The following is a 26,223-nucleotide window of genomic DNA, read 5'->3' as shown; positions in this document are numbered from 1 at the left end:
CCCAGTCCTCTCCCTGCCCTCCGGCCGAAGCCCGAGCCTCAGCTCCCAGCGCCGCCCGCCCCGGCGGGTGAGCAGACAAGCCTCTAGGGCTGGTGAGTGCGGGTCGGCCCTGATCCTCTGTGCAGGAATCTCTTTGCTTTCCTCCCACACCCCTGTTGCTGTGCTCTCCTCCGCGGTTCCGTAGCTTTCCCCCTCCGACCCCGGCAGTCTCCGCCCGCGAAGGGGCTTCCTAGTGTGTGGAAACGTTTCTTCCTTCACAGCTCCCTCCCACAGGTGCAGGTCCCGTCCCTATCCTTTTGTCTCTGTTTATTTTTTTCTTTTGCCCTACCCAGGTACGTGGGGGGTTTCTTGCCTTTTGGGAGGTCTGAGGTCTTCTGCCAGCGTTCAGTAGGTGTTCTGTAGGAGTTGTTCCACGTGTAGATGTATTTCTGGCGTATCTGTGGCGAGGAAGGTGATCTCCGCGTCTTACTCTTCCGCCATCTTCCCGGAAGCCCTCCAAATGGTCTTATTAAAATATAATTAAAATGGTAATAACTGTGATGAAAGAAATGTTCTGGGTGCTCTGAGGACCAATAACAAGAAGGCACAGTTAGTCTTGGTGATCGGAGAAATGTGCCTGGAGGGATACAGAAGCTGTCGTGACTGGGAACGTGTTTCCTGATGGAGATGGGGCTGGGAAGAGTTAAACTCAGGGGCAACAGCATGTACAAAGTGCGTGGGGCAGGAGGTGATCTGCCAGGAACAAGAAAAAGGCCAGTGTGGCTAAATGCAGAGTGGTTAGAGATGAGTCCAGAAAAGAAGCGAGGGCCACATTCAGCAGAACCTTCTCAGGCATTTTTAACAGTTTTGGTCTTTATTATCCTGAAAGCACAGGAAATGTGCCCTCAGTGGCACCCTCATTCTCGTCAGCCGTGAGTGAACTTTAATCTGCAGCTCCAAAGTCCTGGATTTGAACTTGCTGCATTCTTATAACATTCACTTTCTTTCTTTCTTTTTTTTTTTTCTTTTCACTGTCTTTTTGAACCTACTACATTTGACTGGTTTTCCACTTCTGGCTCTCAGGTTCCAAAATGATACGAGGGTCCCAAGAAGCGGGGTGAGGGGATGTCCCAGGAAACCATTTCATTAGCCACGCCCACCACTTTGGGTCCTAATTCTTCCCAAATTGTAACGTGCAGCAGTATTGACAGAGATGCAGAAAGTAGCAGTTTAGCATCTCTCAGGGTAACTCCACTGACCAGCCTTGTCCGTGTGTGCTTAGTAGCTATTCTCCAAAGATAGGACCTACCCTTGGCCTTTTGGCTCCATTCGAGGGGGCACAGTTCTTGTCAAGCCAGCTCTGAGGCACTGGGTGCTCACACCTAGTCCTTTTACAAGTGCTTTTACAAGGATAGTAACCCTGCCCCGGACCTAATATGTTAGGCTAAGGTTGGTTATGCTGAAAATTACTATCTAGGTGCTCCGAGGTTCTTTGACAACTCCTTCCATGTGTATCTACAGAAATGTTACAAATATCTCATCCCTCTCAGGAAATATGTTTTCTTTAGTGAACGTGAAGACCCCACTGACACATGATTCTGCATCCTTGGCCTTCTCAGTTGAGATGGAGGGAAGTTGATGCTCAGCTGTCCTTCATGACCTGTTATTAGGAAGACTCTGGGTAGTGGGGATTGAACCTGTGACCTTGGTCTCATTAGCACTGGGTACTAATCCAAGCAGTGTCAGTATAAACCCATGAATCAGTAACAAATAACCTTAATGGAGAGTATGGGAGAGCTGAAGGAAACCAATCTGCATTTGTGCCCTGTTTGCTAAGGCACAGTTGTCAGTGATGTCAATGTGAGGAGACGTGACTGACAAGATTTCTGGATTGTCAGCAAACTTCGAGACTGCATTTTTTGACCTACATGTGAGCTGTTTTAAATCTTGGCCAGTTTTTTTCGTTGCTTATTCCCAAATCATCTTCTTTGCCTTCTCCTGTATTCTTTACCTCTCACCATAGTGTGTTCATCTTCCATAAGTTAACCTGTTTTTTCATCTCTTCTCCTTTTTGAGTGTATTGGGATTGCTGCCTAGAATACATTTTTTTAAGAGTCTCACCCATTCCCGGATGTATTGTTTCTTCATTTCTTGCCCACGTATTCTTTTTCCCATCTTCATCTGCCCGTTCCCCAGCCTTCATGAGGTGACACATATAGTATCACGCCATTGTAGAGAGTTGAGTGTGTATCTCTTTTCTTTTTAGATTCATTTAGCAATGCTGTACTGTGCATAATATTTAGGGACCAGTGCTGCTGCCTTCTTACATTTGGGGGGGGCATTTAGCCAAACACCTAGGCCTTTCCAGAACTGCCTTCTAGAACTTGTGACCTGCTTTGTCCAGAATAAGACCAGATCCCATGTGTAATTTTGGAAAACTTTGGAGTTGAATGAATTCTCCCAGAAGTCCTCCAGTAGTCTTTAGGGTGTTTTATCATTTTCACATCTTCCTTTGGTGATTAGGTTCTTTGGGATGAGGGAAACCTGATACCCCGTTACCTTGTTTTGGTCCCAGAGCTCTGTGAACCTCACCCTTCCTCAGCTCTCCCAAGGATGCACTTCCTAACATTACCATCACTTATCACAGTGGGGAAGGGAGGTACTGAGGGATGCTCCCCCATATTCTGCTTTCCTGATGCCTGATTTTACTATGCAGAATACTCTTTTCCTTGAAGGAGACCCACTTTTAAAGGGGTACAGCAATTGGGATGGCTGAAAGGATGTTAACTTTTGGAAATAGGACAGACCACAGGGACTTAACACAGCAGTAAATATGGGTTGTGTCAGAACGTACTAAGCTAAGGGCTCAGAGAATACATTTCCCTTCAACTGCATTTTGCCCCCTAACTATTGGAATGAACACTGTTAAAAACAATTGTTCCATCTGAAACTATTTGGGTTCTTTTTTCTTTCAGGCAGTTATGCAAGAGTAAATGCTATTACTTGGAAAAGGCTCTTTTTTGCTTTTTTTTTCTTCATTTAAAAAAAATCTTGAGCATAAGTGAACACTAATGTATTTACTCTTTGGTTTCTGTCAGTGAGGCCCACCAGAGAAAAATTGAAATCATGCATTTTTCTGGAACGTTTTCCCAGACAGCCAAGCGTAGAAGCAAATTATATCCACTCCATACATTTTTTTTTCTCTTACCCCATGATGAATTTCTTTCTCCAGAGGGAAAAGTGATTTTTAAAAGGCTTGAACAACATGCTAATCTTCCTTCTTATAGCCCCTGGTTGAATTACCCCTGAATTTGAAGCATTTACTGATGAAATGATACTTGACGTTAACCACTGTTGTATGGAAATATTTCTAGCACCTGGGGAGAAAATAAAGGAGGGTGTTCATAACACTGCCGCTGTGTGGCCTGAATCTTCCATTTTTCTCAGGACCAACTTGAATTACACTTGCTTCATGCTGACTGACTTTTCTCCTGAGAGACCACTCTTGGACAATAGAAGGATGTGCACAACTGGAAAAAATGAGAATTTACAGTATTATTAAAATGAAAAAGATTGGGTTTGGGTAACATTCTGCTTGGTTGGTTGGCAGAGCCAACTGGAGGCTTTGGTTTGGGATTTGGTCCTTGTTCAGAATGACAGAAGTTGATATCTTATCCTTGTCAGTGAAATACTCTTTTGCTTGTAAAACCCTGCTTAGGCTTGGGGCTCAAGTAGATAAGCACCATTTTCCAGAGAGGTGTGAAATATGAACTTGGTTTTAGGTTTTGCATCTCAGAATATTTTTGATTTGGCAAACTGCTTTTGATCATTGACTAAGTAAAAACAGATAATAAAAACTATGAAAATATAAGGATGATTATTTAACTTTAATAAGGTTCTTCCCCTCATACCAGTCTTTGTAGCTCATAGGACTGCGAAAATTCTCTATTTGCCTTTTTTTTTAATGAGAAAAGAGAATATACAGCACACTATAGAGCATTCAGCTTTTTCTTCAGTTGGAGCATGGAGATGTGTTTATATGACAACTATTGAAGCAGTTTCTTCAGGGATAAGTCTCAGCTTAGTTGAAATGGGAAAACATACCCTGTGATATGGTGAAGAATAATGAACCAGTCTCAAGAATCTTGGGATTAGCCCTCACCTCCAAAGCTTTCCAGGCAGCTGTTTGACCTGTCTGAGCCACAATATCTAGCTTGGACTCAATCAGTGTTTCCCCAACAAAGTATTGTTTCTTCTCCTGCTGGTGGTGGTATGGGGAGGGGGTAGGAATGGGGAGGAAATTCATGATCAAATACATTTTAGAAGTAGTGCATATACTATCCCTTGGGATCAAAATTTACATAGTATGTCTGTGCATGCAATGAGAATTTCTGAATCCTGACCAAGTACCAAGGAACTTCGCTTTTCCTAGTGTAAGTAGACAATAAATACAGATTGTCCTTTCCTAGGGAGTTAACAAAGCAGGGCAAATTATTAGAGGTGACTAAGGAAGGGAGATGGGGAATGTTTATTTTGGAGCATAGTAAAGGCTCCAAGAAGTTCTAAATTAAGAAATCTGTTTAGCTTTGTTCAACCAGCATTTCCTAAAACGTTTTTTAGTTGCACACCTATTTTCATATCATAGAATGATGTGTCATAGGACACAGTTTGGGAAATGGTGTACTATTTCTCCAAGGTGTCTAGGTTTAATGACTATAATTCCTGATTTGTCCAATGCTCATTTTCATCCTCTCCCTGGAGCATGTTGTGAAGTACACTGTCTAGACAGTGTACACTGGCTAGACAAGTCTCACTCGACAAAAATTGACTGAAGTTTTGCCTTTTCAAGTTAGATACTGTAAAAGAAGAAGAAACAAGGGAGCTTACTGTCCAGTAGGTAATTTACAAACACACATAAGTAACTTTGATACAAGGAAGGCAGTGCTATCAGGAGGTGTATATAGATAAGCTACAGACAGTTTAGGGCAGTGGTTCTCAGAGTACTGGTCGTCCCAAGACCAGCATCTCCTGCGAACTTGTCAGAAAAGAAATTCTCAGCCCCTACCCCAGACCAACGGATCCAGAATCTCTATGGTGGAGCCGTGCAGTGTGAGCTTTAGCAAGTCCTACCATGTTTCCGACATTTGCTGAAGTTTAAGAATCTCAGCTTTAGATGTGGAGCTCACTTTTGGATGCAGGTGGGTATCTCCAGGATTGCTTCATAAAGTATGAGGCATTTTAGCTAAATCTAAGAAGATGGAAAATAATTATAGGCATGAACAGGTAGAGACCTGTATTATAAAGGAAGCAATAGCAACGAGACAGATTCACAGTAGAGATCTGAGGTCTAATTTTAGCTTTTTTACTGGCGAGCTGTGTGACCCTGTCCAAATTACATAACCTCTCTCGGTGTGTTTCCTCAACTCTAAAACTGGGTTGTTGGATGAGACAATTTTATGATCCTTGTGTCTGTAAAACTCATTGGGTTTCCATGCCTCTGGTTTAGTATATCATAATGTCATCTGAGTAATGGCATGACATGAATTATTTGTGACGCAAATGCTTAGTATATTATCCTGTACACTCTCTAGCTACAATGATTTGTATTAAGAAAACTACACAGTAAACATTTTTTCTACTTTTCAGGCAGGCGTTACCATCAGCCAGAGAGTAAAACTTTATTCCCAAGTGGGTCATACAGCCAGTCTATAACTGATTTCAGGAGCAAGGACCCAGAACATAAAGTAGTGCCATGAGGATGGTAATTTAAGCCATACTGAAATATGCTGCTCTAGAAGATAGGGCTTAGCAGTATCTGGCTGTGCTGGGGCTCATCATTGCAAGGAGGAATCCTGCTAGAACTTGTCAGGAATTAAAGGCCAAATCTGAGGACTAGGTCCCTAATGCAGCTATAGTTTCCTAAGTTTGAAAGTGTACACTCAGGAGTTGGGAATGAGTTACAGAGCCTTGGCAAGAAGCCTTAGCCTGTGTTACCATGCAAAGCCCTCCCTGGCTCTGACCCCAACCCATGGCAGGAGCCTGGGTCTGTGGAAAGGTGTCTTTCCTATTAGGGATGGACTACCCCATGGATTGTCTTCCTCTTGACCCCTTATCCTCAGCCCAGTTTTCAGTTATTTTCTACTTCGTATCCCTTCTTCTGAACACCTTAATAATTATAGTGCCAGTACATATTTGTGACACATTTACTGTGTGCCAGACATAGTTGTAAGCCTGTTTCATGAGAGTGGGAACTGGTATAATCCCTGTTTTCAAGATAAGGAAACTGAGACTTAAAAAGCTTTAAGTGGGGCTTCCCTGGTGGCACAGTGGTTGAGAGTCCGCCTGCCGATGCAGGGGACACGGGTTCGCGTCCCGGTCCGGGAAGATCCCACATGCCGCGGAGCAGCTGGGCCCGTGAGCCATGGCTGCTGAACCTGCGCGTCCGGAGCCTGTGCTCCGCAACGGGAGAGGCCATAACAGTGAGAGGCTTGTGTACCGCAAAAAAAAAAAAGCTTTAAGTGTTACCCCAAAGTCACCCAGCCAGTAGTGGCAAACCTCTATTCAAGTCAGATATCTCTGACCTTTGGGTCTCATGGAGTGATCCTTTACTTTTAGTAAAGAAGACATCCTTTCCTTTCCCTTCGATGTGGCTTCTCTTGTTGGAAAAAAAAAATGTCACTGAAGGTTGTAAATTTCCTCCATTATCCCTCTCTTGTGACTCACAGATTTTGCCCTCTCTAAAAACTGCCTTAGTTAATGATATTAATAGCCAGCAGTTGTATACTTAAAACGTGCCATGGACTATTTTAAGTGCTTTATATTTATTAACTCAAATCCGATTTGGTAGGCAGTATCATTCTCATTGTGTAGTTGAAGAAACTGAGGCACAGACAGGTTAAATAGCTTACCCAAGGTCACACAGCTACTAAAGAGCAGTGCTAGGGATGTCCCTGGTGGCGCAGTGGTTAAGAATCCACCTGTCAATGCAGGGGACACGGGTTCGAGCCCTGGTCTGGGAAGATCCCACATACGGCGGAGCAACTAAGCCCGTGTGCCACAACTACTGAGCCTGCGCTCTAGAGCCCATGAGCTACAACTACTGAGCCTGCGAGCCACAACTACTGAAGCCTGCGTGCCTAAAGCCCATGCTCCACAACAAGAGAAGCCACCACAATGAGAAGCTTGCGCACTGTAGTGAAGAGTAGCCCCCAATCTCTGCAACTAGAGAAAGCCCGTGTGTAGCAACGAAGACCCAACACAGCCATAAATAAATAAATAAATAAATAAATAAATAAATAAATAAATTTGTTAAAAAAAAAAATAATGAAGAGCAGTGCTGGGATTCAAACCAGGCAGTCATGCACCAAAGTGCGTGTTCTAGAACCAGTGTACACAGAGCGTTTGTGTAGGTTTCAGACACAGTCGCAGCACACCTGAGCCGTGACTGACCTTCCCTTTGCAGTTTGAACATAAGGCATCTTCGTCAAGGATGCCTGTAAAGGGGTGGCCCTTCAGAGACTGACTTTGTTCTTTGTTTCACAGGCTGTCATAGCACATTCCCCAAGCATCATCTCTGGCTTACAAAACCCTTTGAAAATCTGTAAGATACGAAGAGATGGAGTAAAAAATAGAATGCTTTTCTAAGATGCTGTTTCTACTGTTCAGATGTCCCAACTGTTTAAAGAGGCCAACTAACTGATGGCAAAATACAGCTTCCTCAGGTTACCTAAGCAAGTAGAGGCACTCCAGGACTCCACTGAGTCAAGGCACTCCCAGAGAGGTGGCCTTTGTAAGAGCTGTTCATTGCCCTGAGGTCTGTGGTATTTTTTCATCCCTGGAAAGAAAATCCGCATGCCCTTTTACATCCCAGGCTAAGATCCCCTCTACCTGAGTGGACAGGGCTGGATGGTGAGGCATGCTGGACTGCTTCTGGAAAATAAATGTCTCGAAGATTGATGAGTTGATGATCTCTTTGGAGATTATATCAAAAATTATTGATTATGTTACTAAGTCGTAGAAAATAGGCTCTGAGGTTGGGAACTAAGTGCTTTCTTTAAAATAATCCAGAAGCAGTAAAATAAATCAATGTGCAGAGCTTCTCAAACACCATCACTATCATATTGGCTTCACAGATAGCTTGGCTTCAATGTGGAGAAAGCAGGACTCTTTTTTTAAGAAAACATCTTAACAGTCATCTTGGCATACTAAAAAAAGGAAGCCAAAAACTAATTCTAATACTTACTTTGCAGAATTTTAAAGAAGTTCTCACTTCTAGCACTTGTTTATTTTCTAAATTGATGGAGAAAACTTCAAGGTTTTGAAATAATTTGTGCCATATAAGACTTTTTTTTTTTTTTCAAAAATAAAGATACCAAAACTTCATGAGATATTTTTTGGTTTTAACAACTGAAGCCAACAAGCTCAATCCTGCTCAAGTTTTTGGAGTTAAATCCAAATTTCAGAGCACAATAATACAGTTCCATTTCAGCGTGGTTTGAAGTCTTTTCATTTGCATTTAAGACCATTGGTTCTGCTTTATAAGAAAAGTATTCCAGCAGTGTATCTTGCTGAAAGAAAAACTCAGTATGCAAAAGTACTGATTTTCAAATAGTTAACATGAATGATGTTTTTCATATTATGACAGCATTCTGTGTTTTGAAGGATTCACCAGAAGGGTTTGTAAAAGTAACTCTCCCCCAGGGCACTTCAACGTTTACTTATAAACAGTTAACTACTTAGAGGAGGCAGTAACACCAGGGAGACTAATAAGATGTCAGAAAACAAAGATGGCTGCAAAATGTTGATAAACCACAGCGCTAAAATTGTAATATAACTCAAAGGAAAACTGATGCAATTGACACACATTTCCATTTGGTATCAGCTCGAACCGGGGAGATCTGAGACCTCATGTTAGGGAATCTCGTCCTCTTTATGGGCCTCAGTTTCCTCATCTGTAAACTCAAGAGATTGAAACAGATGTTCTTTAAGGCTCCTTTGAATCAGTATAATTTCTTGATTCTGTTTCCTGAAGTAAGACGTGCTTATTTTGGGGATTTGGAAACTGAGCATGTTAAAGGCTTCTGGGCCTCTGTTTACTTCTGTACCTTAATATTCTGTTCAGCAAACCAGTATTGTATGCCTCCTACGTGATACGTGGTTGGTGGTACATGCCGGACTGCATGCTGGGAAGAGAGTGGTGCCCAAGTTCGGCTCATCCCATCAGGTTTCCTTCAATCTGGACTTAGGGTGGGGATGGGAGACAGACTAAGAAAACTTCAATTGAACTGAATTTACCATTGGAATGGTTTTCTTCTCTGGTGATCAAAGAGTCCAGACTCCTTGGGCTAAGTATTGGTGAAACCCCAGGAGTGCCCTGGGTGTAGACTAGTGAGTGGGAAACGAGGCAGAAACTTGCTTTGTATTTCCCTGGAGATGCTGGGAGTAACCTGTTTGCTACCTTAAGAGAGTGCACATGCCTTCGGTCATCCCCTTATAAAAACCTTGTCTCCTTCCACTGTGTTCATAGTGAACCTTAAAATACCTCTTCTGCTTTGGAGCATTCTCAGATGATGAAATAAAAGAATTTCATGAGTCATACGGGTTCTTATCAAAGCTTCTGCTGGTTTCTATCTGTGGTCTCTACAGAGAGCTGTGTCACTCCCATCTTTCAGCTGAGTGTCCTCCACGGAGAGGCACCTCCAGTCGCACTGGTCCCCTGGGATTCACTCTCCTGAACCTTCTGCATCCAAGCTGTTGCTTTGCACAGAACTTAGCACATGGGGCATTTCCAAAGGACAGCCAGCCGGAGGAACTGCATATGAAATTAACTTCTTTTATAAAAAGTTATCCCATCTTTCTGCTTTTCATTTTTATTGTCTATTCTGCTTACAAAATCCGTATAGTAAACTGTACTCTTTCTACCCACCTGCTCAGTGTTTCCTTGGTACTTTACCGGGTGACAGCAGCAAGGCATATTTCCTCCTCAGTTGGAACCAAGCAAATGCAGGCCCAGAATTTCACTTATGAGAGTCTCCTGTAAGGCAGAGTTGGGGGGAAAAAAATGAGAAAGTGTATGGGGTGTGGAGAGAGTGTGCTACTAGGAAAATGAGGTTTGATGTTCTCATCCAAAAAAGGGTATAATAGCATGTGTCTTGCCAACCTTGGATATTTTTATAAACTACAAAGATATCTTTGTAGATGCTAAACTTCCATAGGGGATATTTTAGCTTGCAGCCAGTGATTGCAATTAGTTTAAATCCAGAATGGAGATCATCAAATAGAGAGGACGTGTGGGTTTTATGCTTTTCCATCAATGATAAATACTGACTAGTTCAACAGAATGAAATTATGTCATATGTGCTTCTAGGGAACCTTGACTATTTCATTCTTGTTTATAGATAATTTAGGAAGAATGGTGGTGTGATAGGAAAAAGCATGGCTTTTAGAGCAAGAAAGACCAGGGTTCGAGATCCTGCTCTGCTACTTACCAGCTGGGAGACATTGGTTGGGCCAGTGTTTCAACCAAGTGGGTTAACTTTTCTTTCAGTTTTCTAACATGGAGTTGGGTGAAATCGTACTTAGGGTGTTGTGAGGTTTAAATGTAACAAAAGGGCTAAGTCACAGTGTGCCGGCTAAAGGATTCATTTCCTATCTCCTCTTCTCTCCCATTGTTTCCTATAGAAGAGATGGAGAGAGGAAATGGGAGGGTCCGGTGAATATGTCTTGGTGGAAGAACTAATACATTTGGTTGTTCTAAAAGCCATCATGGTATAAATAGGCTTAGCTCTTGCCTGTTAAATAGCATTTCCCCTCTCTATTTTTAAAGCACTTGACAGATTTTAGAGTTAATATAGGAAAATGTTTTGATAATCTACATAGTCGGAGCTGTGGTGACTTGGAAATTTAATAGTGGCTGATAAAAATAATTGGAAGTAATTCCTTCAGTTACTCTTAAGAAAATAAATCTCTTGTCATTCTTTAAATTTTTCTTGCACAAAATCTTTCTTACCTCCCTTGTCCTTAGTGGCACAGTCCACTTGTGAATATCGCTTAGCTCATGCAACTCCTTAGGAATGGTCCTTCCTGCTTTGTTTGTTACATGCTGTTTGGTTCATCCTCATGGTGGTAGATTATGCCTTAATCTTGATCAGTTTAAAAGTCAACACAACAGAAGATGGTGATACCTTGAAAACATTTCTTTAAAGATCATAGTTATAAAAGTAATTACACAACCATAGATGAACAATGTTAACTGAAGAAATATTAGAAAATGCAAAGGTGCCCCTAAACCCACAACACAGTTAATTCATTTTAAATGTAAAAATGCACTTGTATATATAAATGTTTAAATAATAATAGAATGATATCATATATACATTCTGTTTTATGATTTTTTTTAAATTTAGCATTACATCTTACTTCATCAGAAAATATACATCTTTTTATCATTATTTATTTTTTATCATTATTTTTAATGGCTTCATAGTATTTTGTTTTATGAAATGTGCCACAAATTAATTGCTTCTCTATTGATAAGCAGTTAATATCGTTTCAATCTTTTGTATTTTAAACTGTGCTCTAAATGTACAATTGTCTAATTATTTCCATAGGATAATTGCCTAGAAGGTAATTTTATGTCAGAGGTAAATGCACTTTTTAAGGCTTCCAGAACATATTTCTAAATTGACCTTCAGAATGCAAGAAATCTTCTACCAATAAACAATGCTGTCAGCAGTGTAAAAGTGTCATTTAAAAAAAATCAAATAAGGTAAATTTAAATCCTAGTGGTTTTGAATTCCTTGTGGTATTCCATCTAGTAGTGGTAAGGATTCTAATTTTTTTTTTCTCATATTGATGTTTTAGTAAAAAGATTTTATAATAAAGTTTTTAAAAAGCACTCTTTCATAACAGTTATTTCCTGTTCCTTCTCCCATGTTCCTCTAGGTTAATGTATCTTTTCTCTCTTTCCTTTTCCCCCTCCAGGATGGAAGTATGATGTGATGGATATAACTATGGGATACTGTGTAGGTACACGGCCTCCCTCTTGCCTCATCCTCCTGCTTCTCAAGCTTTTGGCCACTGTCTCTCAGGGGCTGCCGGGGACCGGGCCCCTTGGTTTCCACTTCACACATTCCATTTATAATGCTACCGTGTATGAGAACTCGGCAGCAAGGACCTACGTCAACAGCCAGAGTAGAATGGGCATCACCTTAATAGATCTGTCCTGGGATATCAAATACAGAATAGTGTCTGGAGATGAAGAAGGCTTTTTCAAAGCAGAGGAAGTCATCATTGCAGATTTCTGTTTTCTCAGAATAAGAACTAAAGGTGGCAATTCTGCCATATTGAATAGGGAAATTCAGGACAATTATTTATTGATAGTAAAAGGTTCTGTTCGAGGAGAAGATTTGGAAGCATGGACTAAAGTGAGCATACAGGTTTTAGATATGAATGATCTGAGACCCTTATTTTCACCCACAACCTACTCTGTTACAATCGCAGAAAGCACACCTTTAAGGACTAGTGTTGCCCAGGTGACAGCAACAGATGCAGATATCGGTTCCAATGGAGAATTCTACTACTACTTTAAGAACAAAGTTGATCTCTTTTCAGTTCACCCCACGAGTGGTGTCATCTCTTTAAGTGGACGATTAAATTATGATGAAAAGAATAGGTATGATCTGGAAATTTTGGCTGTGGACCGGGGGATGAAGCTCTATGGAAACAATGGAGTGAGCAGTACTGCAAAGCTTTACGTTCACGTTGAACGAATAAATGAGCACGCTCCAACTCTCCACGTGGTCACTCATGTTCCTTCCGCACTGGACAAAGAGCCCATATATGCGCTGGTGACCGTGGATGACCTAGATGAAGGAGCCAATGGAGAGATTGAGTCTGTTTCCATCGTGGCTGGGGATCCTTTAGATCAGTTCTTCCTGGCTAAGGAAGGAAAGTGGATGAATGAGTACAGGATTAAGGAGAAGAAGCAGGTTGACTGGGAGAGCTTTCCCTATGGCTACAATCTCACTCTTCAAGCCAAAGACAAGGGGTCACCTCAGAAATTTTCAGCAGTAAAGATAGTCCACATTGCCAACCCCAAAAGAGACACTGTCCCAGTTAGGTTTGAAAAAGAAACGTACGATGTGAGCATTAGTGAATTTTCCCCTCCTGGTGTCGTGGTTGCTATAGTGAAATTAAGTCCCGAACCTCTAGATGTGGAATACAAATTATCCCCTGGAGAGGATGCACAGTACTTCAGAATTAATCCTCGGTCAGGTCTGATCGTCACAGCACAGCCACTGAATACCATTAAGAAGGAGGTTTATAAACTAGGGGTGACAAATAAAGAAGGAGATTTAAAAGCACAAGTCACCATCAGCATAGAGGATGCGAATGATCACACCCCAGAATTTCAGCAGCCACTGTATGATGCTTTTGTGAATGAAAGTGTTCCAGCGGGAACAAGCGTTTTGACAGTTTCAGCTTCCGATAAGGATAAAGGAGAAAATGGGTACATCACCTATAGTATTGCCAGCTTGAATTTGTTGCCATTTGCCATTAACCAGTTTACAGGTGTTATTAGCACAACTGAAGCATTGGATTTTGAATCCTCGCCAGAAACATACAGGTTCATTGTCAGAGCCTCTGACTGGGGTTCGCCATACCGCCATGAAAGTGAGGTCAATGTGACTATTCGAATAGGAAATGTCAATGACAACAGCCCTCTCTTTGAAAAAGTGGCTTGCCAGGGAATTATTTCCTCTGACTTTCCAGTTGGGGGCCATATCACAGCTGTCTCAGCGATCGATATCGATGAACTGGAACTCGTAAAGTACAAAATCATCTCTGGAAATGAACTTGGTTTCTTTTATTTAAACCCAGACTCTGGTGTATTGCAGCTTAAAAAGTCACTGATGAATCCTGGAATTAAAAATGGAAATTTTGCCCTTAGGATTACAGCCACCGATGGGGAGAATTTTGCGGATCCTATGTCTGTTAACATTTCAGTCCTGCACGGGAAGGTGTCTTCAAAGAACTTCAGTTGCCGAGAAACTCGTGTGGCTCAGAAGCTGGCAGAGAAACTGCTCATTAAGGCCAAAGCAAATGGGAAGCTGAATCTGGAAGATGGATTTCTTGACTTTTATTCAATTAATAGGCAGGGGCCACATTTTGACAAGTCATTTCCTTCTGATGTGGCCGTGAAGGAGAATCTGCCAGTTGGTGCTAACATCCTGAAGATTAAAGCCTATGATGCCGACTCTGGCTTCAATGGAAAGGTGCTATTTACAATATCCGATGGGAATACGGACAGTTGTTTTAATATTGATATGGAGACCGGGCAGCTTCAAGTCCTTATGCCCATGGATCGAGAACACAGAGACCTCTATCTCCTTAATATCACTATCTATGACTTAGGTAACCCACAAAAGTCTGCGTGGAGGTTGCTCACCATCAATGTGGAGGATGCTAATGACAATAGCCCGATTTTTCTTCAAGACAGTTACTCAGTTAACATTCTTGAAAGTTCAAGTATTGGCACTGAGATTATTCAAGTGGAAGCCAGAGACAAAGACTTGGGTTCTAATGGTGAAGTGACTTACTCAGTCTTGACAGATACACAGCAGTTTGCCGTCAATAGCTCCACTGGAATTGTGTATGTAGCTGATCAGTTGGACCGGGAATCCAAAGCAAACTACTCTTTAAAAATAGAAGCCAGAGACAAGGCAGAAAGTGGCCAGCAGCTGTTTTCGGTTGTCACCCTGAAGGTTTTCTTGGATGATGTCAATGACTGCTCCCCGGCTTTCATTCCCAGTAGCTATAGTGTGAAGGTTCTTGAAGATCTCCCCATTGGCACTGTCATTGCTTGGCTGGAGACCCATGACCCAGACCTGGGACTGGGGGGTCAAGTGCGCTATTCTTTGGTCAATGATTATAATGGGAGATTTGAAATAGATAAAGCAAGTGGCACCATCCGCCTGAGCAAAGAGCTCGACTATGAAAAGCAACAGTTCTATAACCTCACCGTTCGGGCCAAAGACAAAGGGCGGCCTGTCTCTCTGTCATCCGTTTCCTTTGTTGAGGTGGAAGTGGTGGACGTCAATGAAAACCTCCATACTCCCTATTTCCCAGACTTTGCTGTTGTTGGATCTGTAAAAGAAAACTCACGGATTGGAACAAGTGTGCTGCAGGTTACTGCCCACGATGAGGACTCCGGGAGGGATGGAGAGATCCAGTACTCCATCAGGGATGGCAGTGGTCTTGGAAGGTTCAACATAGATGACGAGAGTGGTAAGTTTCATATTTTGTGCCAGAATTATTGTTTCTCTTCTCATGAATTGTCAACATTGGAAAAGTGAATGGCTATTCTTGCACTCAAACGGAATGACAAATGAGGTTGCATTTGGTGCAGAGGTGATGCAAGTAAAAGCTTTTCCGTAGAATGCATTGACTTGTAAGAAAACCTGTTTATACAGTGATAGCCAGTGGTTTTCAGTGGGAGTCCCTGGTTTTTGTTTTTCTTGTTCAGCGTTGCCATCACCAGGTTATCTTTCAATAAGTGTAAATAATTTTCGCCTCTGTTGAGTGCACTTCTGACCTTCACTAAATTAAGGGCCCTGATAAAGTAAATTACATTTGAATTGGCTTTAAATTAGAAGTGTGAAATGGATTTTCAAATGGATCTTATATACCAGTGTTTCCCTTTATAGTAAGGCTTTTCTAAAGTGATATTGCATTAGTTGCTTGGTCTCTTGTGTTTCCCAGGCACATCTGGCCCTTGAATGACAGGCATTTGCACTGTATCGGCCCCATTAATGCATGGAGGCAACCTTCTACAAATGTTTTCATGATAGACTAGAGGAGGCACGTTGTGGCTTTTATTTATTTAAAGATAGTGGTACCTTTTATTTATTTAAGATTTTATTTATTTAAGATTTTATTTATTTATTTAAGATTTTATCTGTAAGGATTTACCTTTTACAGAAACACTTTAAAATATGGGACAAAATAGTCCCAATATTTTCATTGTCCCCTACCTATTTATACACTGTCATAGATACAGGTATAGATTTTATTTCTATTCTTATTATTGTCATTATTTGCCTTTAAATGTACAGGTGCTTAGACACCTGCGTGTGTGTGTGTGTGTGTGTGTGTGTGTGTGTGTGTGTGTGTGTGTTCCTTGATCAACACAGTGCCTTTTTCTAATCTTCTCTAGATTGTACACATCTCAAGACAGGGACGGTGTCTTCTCTATTCCTGTGTGAATGGTACTATTAGCACTTTACAGTTTGGGGGCACATTTGTATCCAGTAAATCATTTTCTACAACACTCACAGGGTGTTTTGTTCCCAGTAGTGATGATGAAGAAAACAGATAGTGGGAAGGTGTCATCATAGGAATGCTAGTTGTACATTAATTATACTAGAAAAAGGGTTTGAGAAGGTATTAAATATTGGATAGGAGTTACAAAACTGTGTATACTGTCAAAAATTTAAACTGTAAGTTGTAAATTTTTTGTATAAATGGTTTCTCATTTTGGCTAGTGTAAATTGTAAAATTGATCTCCATAGCCATAATGAAGGAGAAGGTAAATGTCAAGAAAACTGGGTTCTGATGTAGCCATATACTCTATCTTATTATATATAGCTTGTCATTTGATTAGAATATATTTTTACCTTTGAGGTACAAAATGAGAAAGAAAAAGTAGTAACCTTTACTGGATGTCTATTCCATGCTAATACTTTACTATTAATAATAATGACTTCATCGAGTACTTGCAATAGGCGACACACCATATGAAGGGTTTTAGAGTCGGGTCTTATTTAATTCTCCCAACAGCCCCTCCAGAACTAATACTCATCAACTCATGAACTGATGTTCAGAGACGATACCTGGTTTCAAGTGTAGCTCTGAGTAACTGCAGTATACACTGCTGTCTCACATCTAAAGACAAGTATGGGCTTCCTTGCATGATCCTAGATACACATGAATTTGGTGTTGATCTAAAATCTGTAAGGCAATAAAGTGTTAAACGGGTTTCAAAGTCCTTACAATCCTGGGCTTGTTGGCTGATGGCACCAGCCATTAATCACCTTCCTTCTTCCTCACAGTCCCATTGTTTGTGTGGCTCTTCAGTGTGAGAAGCTTACCTTTGGGACTCAGGTGGATGTAGGTGGGTAGGTCAACAGGAAGGTGTCAGGCTGAATCATTAACAACTGCAACCTTCATGACTACATCAAGCCACAATGAGTTGTTTTCATGAGTTTCATCTTGGTGTAGCTTAATGCAGAGAAGAGCAGGTGCAATTTGGTGAGAGTGGCCTAGATTTTCCATGTTTGTACCGTGCTATTTTGTTCTCATCTTGGGTGTTATTTCAGAAAATGTGTGTATAGTCGTCTGATGATGTAGCTGCTTTTATAATTCTTTACATAAATAGAAATTATTTTTATTGAAGTATAGTTGATTTACAGTGTTGTATTAGTTTCAGGTGTACAGCAAAGCAATTCAGTTATATATATATGTGTGTGTGTGTGTATGTATATACGTGTGTATATATATACATATTCCTTTTCAGATCCTTTTGCATTATAGGTTATTTGAAGATATTGAGTATAGTTCCCTGTTCTATACAGTAGGTCCTTGTTGTTTATCTATTTTATATATAATAGTGTGTATCTGTTAATCCCAAACTCCTAATTTATCCCTACTCCCTTTCCCCTTTGGTAACCATAAGTTTGTTTCCTATGTCTATGAGTCTGTTTCTGCAACTCCCTACTTTGCATTATTCCCTTATATTCTGGATTGTATAAAATAAGTTTTGCCATGAGTGATGATAATTCCATTTTCATTTTGACATTGCTTTGTGACTTAAAAATCTCTTTTCTTATGACATCAACTCCCTTGGGGTAACAAATAGCTAAGTGCGTTGTGCAAACCCACATACCCATTAGAGGATTTAGATCTAGAACCAGCTCTCCTCAGTCCTAACTCAGTGCTCTTTTCTTTGGATTCATTACCCATGTTTCTGATTTACTTTCCTAGAGAATTATTCATTTTTAAAACCATAGTGACTATTTCTTTTCTTCCTTTTTCGAATTTTATTTTATTTTTTTATACAGCAGGTTTTTATTAGTTATCTGTTTTATACATATTAGTGTATATATGTCAATCCCAATCTTTTCCTCCTTTTTATTTCATTTTGTTTCCCTCTTTTAGGAAGCAAAACTATCTTTTTCTCTAGGTTAGAGGAACAAAGTTCCAACTTAATGTTGAAATCTTTATGAAGATTATAATTTCCATATGGTAATATTCTTAACCATCTTCCTTCTGTCTCACTTCTTGCAGATTTTAACATCCCAGCCCAAAAAGCTGATGAGGAATGATTGCCTGGACTTGTGCCACGGGGATGCTAGGGTTAGGGAGAAGTTTGGCAAATGTATGTCCAACAAGAGAAGCCATCACCATGGCGCTACTGGGTTTGCGCTACTGTTGAATGATCAATCAGCTCTTTGCTTCCCAGCCCTAAAAATCATGGCTTGAGCTGCTGGTAGAATGAGTGGTTGTTTAGCCCTACAGCTGTTACTGGGTCTTAAGTTTGGACTCTGTTGTTTCATATGACCCCTTGGGTATAATAAAATGGCCTAAAGTTGTTGGGGTTTTCGTCTTTCAAGAACCTTAAGTCATCCGGCAAAGGTTCTGTCATGGCTTGCCTTGTTTAATGGGTCTAAACTTATGCATGCACATAAATCAGCTGGAGAGTTTGTCAGCAATGCAGATCCCCAGGACTGATTCCCAAAGATTCTGATTCAGTTGGACTGGAGTAGGAGCTGAGGGATCTTCATTCAAGCACTCCGAGCGGTCCTTCTGCGTGTGGTTCAGAAACACTACCCTAAATTTACCTGGGCTCCTTAGAGTGTGTCTATCAGATTATATCTTTTCTGTAAAATCCTGTTCCTTATTCTTTGGCAAGGCAGGGAATTGAGCTCATATTTTAGATAAATTTCTTTTCTAGTCAAGTTTTCCAATCCAAATAAATTTTCTGTTATTCATTAGTGGTGATAGTTTTCTGAATGCCTTCCCAATGGATCAAAATCTATTTCTGTGCTTCAGTAATTGCAGTGCTCCTGTTTTGTGAGACAGCTTATGCTGGGATTAGTTGATCCATTTAGTAGTTTTATGTTCTTGACCTTTTTGGAGCTCAGTGAACAAAACCATACCTTTGAAATTCTTTACCATGCATGGGCATTTAATAAATGTTTAATAATGTTCACAGTAAATGGATTAACTGAGGGGCCCCCAACTACAGTGGATTTGACGACAATTTAAATGACCAGTCTGGAAGATGCAATTTAATCTTTTTTTTCCTTCACAAAGAACGCATTCTTATTCTTTGACATAATAGGAATGTATATTCTTGACTACTCAGAAGTTTTAGAAAGTTTATACAGAACACACTGTACATTTTAAACAGTGATTTTCTATTAGATTCTTTTGTAAACTGCAAACTTGAACAATGACTTCACTCTTTTATTTACCTGGTGTTAAAGAAGTATTTAATCCAGATAAACAATTTCCAGTTTAGCACATTAATCATGGGTAATTAGGAAGATATTTTACCATCCGTTATTACTAATTATATTATGGCTTCCATTTATCAAGTACCTATTGTGTGCTAAGCACTAGGTGCTTTGTGGGTACTTTCTAGTTGTCATAGCAATCCAGCAGGTGAGGTTCAGTGAGGTTTGCCCAAACAGGGTCAGGCATCTGGAAGTTGTTAGAACTGGATGCTCTAGTGCAATGGACTCCAAATCTCATGTCAGTTCCCCTCTTTTCCACTGCAGTGTGCCATAATAACCTTGCTAAGCATACGTATTAGTCAGATTTTTTTCTGTATTATTACTGTATAACAAACAATCACAAAATTTCAGTGGCTTATAAAAGCAGCGATTTTTTTCTTCTTGCTCTTAAGTCTGGGAAGACAGTTGAAGTTGTTGCAGGCTGTAGATTGAGTTACGATTTGTTCTACATGTGTTTCCTACTTCAGGACCCAGGCTGAAGGGAGTACTCACTGTCTGGGATGTAGTGTTCTCAAAGTCAGATCAGGAGTGCAAGAGGCTGATGGAAGTTTGTGGTGCCTCTTAAAGCCTCTGCTCAAGACTGGCCCACAGTCCATTGGCCAAAGAAGGTCTTGGGGCCAAGTTCAACACTGATGTGGGGTAGAGAGTAGTACTTCTCTTACAGAGGGAGGGAGGAAGAGGAATGAATAATTACTGGATAATTAATAATAATAATTACTGAATAATAATACAGCCTAACAAAGCATGTGACAGCTCTCACTATTGTCTTCATAACTTAACATTAGTTGGACACTACCTTTGTGGAAGGCACTGGGACAGGCAGTGGTGACACAGAGAGCTACAGGTATCAGACCTGGGCCTTCTATAGTGGGACCAGGATCTTTCAAGCTCTCCAGTGTTGAGATGCTGTACTTGATCTTCTATAGGGAGAAGGATTCACTTCAACTGGTGGCCAGGGAAAGAATAAATACATAGAGCTTTTATTTATTTAGTTCAACTGAAGAATGTTTACTGGCTGCCAGTGCTGAGTCTAATACTCTTTTATCTGCAGAGTAATAATTAGAGAATCAAGAGTGGGTGGATGAAAACCAAGAACGGGAAAATTTGTATTGTTAGAAATTTGAGAAGCTTTTGTCTTTGCAGAAATCGGATGTCCCAACCCAGATATTTTAAAAGGTGGGTAATATCCATAGGATCATGTTTCTTGCATAATGTCATAAAATATAAGCTTCCCTTTTCTGATATTCAGAGGCACCAGAAATCATATTTTATCTTACTGTCTTACTGTTTCTTACTGAAATCATATTTTATCTTACTATCTTACTGGTAATCTTTCCAGTTTCTTCGCCCCAAACTTTCCTGTTCAACTCCTTTTTGACAATTTGAGGTGTAAGGCAGATGCTACTCGGCGGCTTTGGTGCAATTCATGATGATTCCAAACTAAATGGTGTTGCCCATCCTCATTCTTTTTTCAAGGTGATATTTTGTCTCTACCCGTCTAGGTCAAAAGAGAATCACTGAATTTTGGCTCAAAATTTGCCCCTGGGACCAGAGCAAGTAAAGGAGAGGAATGAAGTTATGATCAAGTGACAGCAGAAACTTTTCTCGGCTCTGGATTTTTAACCTTAGCTCTAGACTTCTTGATCATAATTATTTGAGAGAAATATAATGTTCCCGGAGGAGCCCTGAACACTCCATAACATTCAGATGAACGTAGTAGTTGTCATGTAAATCAGGCCAGAGAGAGGATTAGACGCTTCTGGAAAATAATGAAGAGCATGTTTTTATTACTCTTTTCAGCACGTGCCTCCTTCTTGACCTTTTTTTCTTAACTGTTGGCTGAAGGCAGTTTAGGTTTTAATAGAAGACTGTTGGTTCGAATCTGTAATTATGCCTGCCTTGTATATCAACTTCGAGCTGCTGTTGTCCCTAGGCAACTAGTAAATGATAAAACTAGTGACCAGCATAAAGACGAAATCCAAATAGCGTGGCAAGTCAACAACCTAGAAACTTGTGTGGTCTTTTCTCTGAAATCAGTCTTGTTTTATATATATATATATATATATATATATATATATATATATATATATATATATTTTTTTTTTTTTTTTTTTGCGGTACGCGGGCCTCTCACTGTTGTGGATTCTCCCGTTGTGGAGCACAGGCTCTGGACGCGCAGGCTCAGCAGCCATGGCTCACGGGCCCAGCCGCTCCACGGCATGTGGCATCTTCCCGGACCGGGGCACGAACCCGTGTCCCCTGCATTGGCAGGCGGACTCTCAACCACTGCGCCACCAGGGAAGCCCTTCCTTTTATATTTTAATAATAGAAGTTTCCCATGGCTTACCTGGCCCTTCATGCCAGCATCATGATTTCCTCAATGCCAAGTGATGCTGAATTATATTTACTTCTTCAGTTAACAAAGAATGAAATTTCAGAGGCCTAGTAAGCAGAGGTTACAAAAACAATCAAATGCTTGCTTCGTGTATTAGTGGCTCTCCAGAAGGTAGTGGGATAAATTTATTGCCTTCTGTGACTTCGGATAGCTTGCGTCTCATTTCAGTCTCCTAAAAATGTTTTTTCGGCAGGTGTTTTATATGCATGTTGAAGGATACTTTCATTTATCATCACATTTGGAAGGTTTATAGAGTTTGATAAATATTTATGGGATGCCGCTACATTCACAGTGTTTCATTGAAAAGAAAATGAAAATGAAAATGGGCTGCAGCCTGTAGTTTTAGCTTGCCAGTTTTTATGAACGCATGTCTTATCGACAGACAGAATCTACAAAGAGTTGTGTGTGGGATTCAATTCAACTTATATTAAATTTTGGGCACTGGTATACAATGATTGAATATCATAGGACTCTCCAAATTTTCCCATTGGACATTGGAGGACTTAGTAGCTCCTCTAGGGCCACACTCTTTGTGATTAAATTCACCGATTTTCATTTACATAGCATAGTTAATATTCGAGTTGCTTTTAAAAAGCAGCATGCTAGTGAGAATAGTACCAAGTAAAAATAATATATTGAAGAGGAAGTGTCTTGAGTCAAAAAGTGAATAAATGTTGAAGGAATGAAGATAAGAATTTGAGGTACACACACACCAGCATACACACACACACAAACACACACACACGTTATGGTAAAAACATAAATGCTTTGTGGTTTAGCCCCAAGATCTATAAAATAGAGCTTAAACCATTTTCAGTTTTTCCCCACATTCTTAAAAGTCTGCCTCTTTGCTCTCGCAGCTTCTCTGCTCCCTTTTTTCCTCATCCTCCACCTCTTCCTTCTCTACTTGCCACAGTTATAGTGCACAGATTCTCTGCAGGCACAGTGCTTTGCACTGAAGAAGATGCATAGATGATTAAGTCAAGGATGGGTAGTAGAGATAGAAAAGCATGTAATTGCAAACCGTGGGATACCCAAGTGACACAACGTAAGTGAGTGCCTTGTGCTGGCCATTCATCATGTTCACTGTGGCCTTAGCATCACCCTTTGGCACAGTGGGATGATTTTTACAAATTCCAGTTAGAGACAAGGCAGTCTGAGAGATAACCAGGGCACTAAAGTCAGTTGATGATGATATATAAGCAAGGCTTAATTGTCAAGGAATGCATAACCCCAGAAATGGATCCAGGTTTTGTGAGGCTTAAAGCTCATGCAATTTGTGTGCCTGCTTTGAGAAAAATTATAAAAAGTATGACTAAAAAAATCTTTGTATTTGTTTAGAATGAGGAAAGAAATCACAGTAACTCCTGAGTTTGAAAGCCAACAAACACAAATATCACAAAGCTCAGGAAAAATATAATTTTGTTGATTGTCTAACACACCTTTCTAATACTTATTTCCCCTGCATTTTTTGGTTGCCTTTTTTCTTTGATTGCCTCTTATAGGATAATAATCTTGTAATTGTTTCTATAAAAAGTGCAGAAAGATTATTTTTCCTCCAACGTGGTTGATTGAAGTTTGTTTTTTCACTGAGAGTTTAGAAATGTTTCTCTAGAGTCACAGCTTGTTATTGGTAGTGCTATGTGTATTCTCTCCATCGGTGTCAAAGTTGAAAACATCTCTATCAAGTTTATTTCTCGTATGATCTGTTGCAGATCTACTTGCTCTTAATAATAACTGCTACAGGTCTGTGCTCTGTAAACAAAAAACGTCTAGTAATTTCCGTGTCTGATAATCTAATCCACCAAAGGAAAGAACTCATGGTGCACTTATGCTGCATTTCAGGAGAAAACTTTGCTGCAAAACTTTGATTTTGACTCTATAGGCAAGAATCAAATCTTCTAATTACAAGTTTACATGTCTGATGATTGGGGAATTTTCCACAGACTAGCTCCTGGCTCTGTACGTTTTGTACCTAGTCTCTCCTTCCCAATGGCCGTAATTCTAGTGCTGGCCACCCCAGGATATGGTCATATGGTGATACACGTTCTTTCCCTTCACTTCCATGCTACAATGCTGGATGTCTCGGTGCAATGGGTAGCAGAAGGGTTTTGGGAAGCCATTCCTACACTGGACAGCTAACAACAATTTGTCTATACATGGAATTGATGGTGAACCACATAAATATATGCCACTAAATGCAAACCTAATGTATCTTCAACTCATTCTCCCTTAAATCCCTCAGATGCTTACAACTACTTTATCTGGTAATGCAGAGTATAATAGAGGAGAAGTTGAGGGGAAAGAGAAAGAAGTTTTAAATGATTGTGGTTTAGGTATATTACTTTTGCAAAATTTATAGAAATGTGTAACCCTGTGAATCATTGCTAGGGTCCTCTATGGGGCTTGGAAGCTTTGACTTTGATAGCTTCATATTAAATGTGCCTAGGAGTGTTGCCTAGGAGTGTTGGTAAATGAACATTTTTCTGAAAGAAGTTAAGTCTTCAAGATCATTGGAGGGAGGGAATGAGCTGGGCCAGGCCACAAAGGCTAGTCCTGATTTGTAGACTGCCGACCCCTGGACCAGGTTTATGGTTTTTGTCACTCTCATGTATTACTGAACCAACAGACAAAACTGTGCAAAGGACATAAAATCACGGTTACATGTGAGTGGATCTGGCTCCCTGATATCTCCAAGTATCTCAAGGAGGTGCCCTGGAAGTGTGTAGCCAAAGCAGCACTTGAAGAGTAAGAAGTCTGCAAGTTCAAAAAATACAGAGTTTTGAGCTTACTGCCTTTTCTGAGTGGTTGGCTGGTGAGAGAAATGCATTGTTTCTTGGGCCCACTCTCTTTTATAACACCTATTTGGGAATTCACTAGGAAGTATACACTAGGATCTGGAAGCCAAGAAAAAAGGGTCTTTGAGAGCTGTCCTAATGACAGTCACAGAGTTCTTTTGCTTTGACTCATTATCTGTATCCTAAAAGCATGATTTTGAGATTTCCCCTAAACCATTAGGGGTTTCACTTAATCAGAATTTCAACATTATTATGAAAGTGTTTTTTGATAATCTAATTTATTGCTACTATATCGTATATATCAGTAGCACATCTCACAATCGGTAATTTCCATCCCCATGGGCTGCTGGCATTGGTAAGATGTTTCTGGAACCTTGATAAAGCCCTGTTATTTTTAAAAAGAAACATTGACTTGAGGTCAGCTTTAACAGGGAATTCTATTCAATAGATATCACATCATATTGAGCCAGCATGAGGCCCTGAGATCTTGAATGAGGCTGTGGTGATACAAAGCAGGGTTAAGGTTTTCTTCCATGTTTGTCTATCCCCTGTTCCCATGCATATCAACATCTTTCCTGGAACCTGGGTAGAGTTATACATATCTTTCTCACACCTTGAGTATACTTCTAAAGAAATATTTGCCACACGATTAGACTGAAAGAGCCTTGAATTGAAAACACGGTGATTAACTTTTAGATGACAATTTCATAAAACATTGTCCTGATTGCTAAAAGTGCAGGCGTCGGGGTGTCCCTGGTGGAGCCATGGTTAAGAATCCGCCTGCCAATGCAGGGGGCACGGGTTCGAGCCCTAGTCCGGGAAGATCCCACATGCCGTGGAGCAGCTAAGCCTGTGCACCGCAACTACTGAGCCTGCGCTCTAGAGCCCGCAGGCCACAACTACTGAACCTGCGTGCCACAACTACTGAAGCCTGCGCACCTAGAGCCCATGCTCCGCAACAAGGGAAGCCACCACAGTGAGAAGCCCACGCACCACAAAGAAGAGGATCCCCCACTCGTCGCAACTAGAGAAAGCCTGCACGCAGCAACGAAGACCCAAAGCAGCCAAAAATAAATAAAATAAATAAATTTATTAAAATAAATAAATAAATAAATAAATAAAAGTGCAGGCATTGTCCATCTGTCTGTCAGGTAGTTTTATCCTAGAAGGCAAATAATCAGAATTGGGATGAGTAAGAGTTTCATTTATGGTCACTAAATTCCTGTGTTTCACAGCTAGGATAGTGTAGACACCCAGTGGTGTTAATGCTAAGTCAGAATTCTATATTCCACCGTCATACCACATGACTCAAAACTGTATAATTAGCTAAATTGGAACTTGATAATTTGGTAGAATATGTTCAAGAACCAGAGTGTAAGCAAAAATTGCTCTTGGGAGCCTTCTAAATGATCTTTAGAATGAATTCGTTCTGCTATACATGAACTCTTGGGTTTTTACCTAGACCTTTTCTTTT

The 26,223-nt window shown here is 40.5% G+C and overlaps 1 protein-coding gene across 1 annotated transcript in view; it reads left to right on the top strand.

Annotated features, from left to right (window-relative positions):
• The window catches only part of FAT3 (FAT atypical cadherin 3), a gene marked incomplete at its 3' end in the record, with an annotated part of 623,227 nt that overhangs the window by 49,468 nt on the left and 547,536 nt on the right, over positions 1-26,223 (top strand). The window contains exon 2 of the mRNA XM_082661246.1: positions 11,962-15,267. Coding sequence (XP_082517372.1) covers positions 11,979-15,267 — 3,289 coding nt within the window. The 5' untranslated portion in view covers positions 11,962-11,978. The remainder of the gene's footprint in view (positions 1-11,961; positions 15,268-26,223) is intronic.

This window comes from Grampus griseus (assembly GCF_964374135.1).
Source record: "Grampus griseus genome assembly, chromosome: 8".
Taxonomy (NCBI): domain Eukaryota; kingdom Metazoa; phylum Chordata; class Mammalia; order Artiodactyla; family Delphinidae; genus Grampus; species Grampus griseus.
This window is presented reverse-complemented; position numbering and strand designations above follow the sequence as displayed.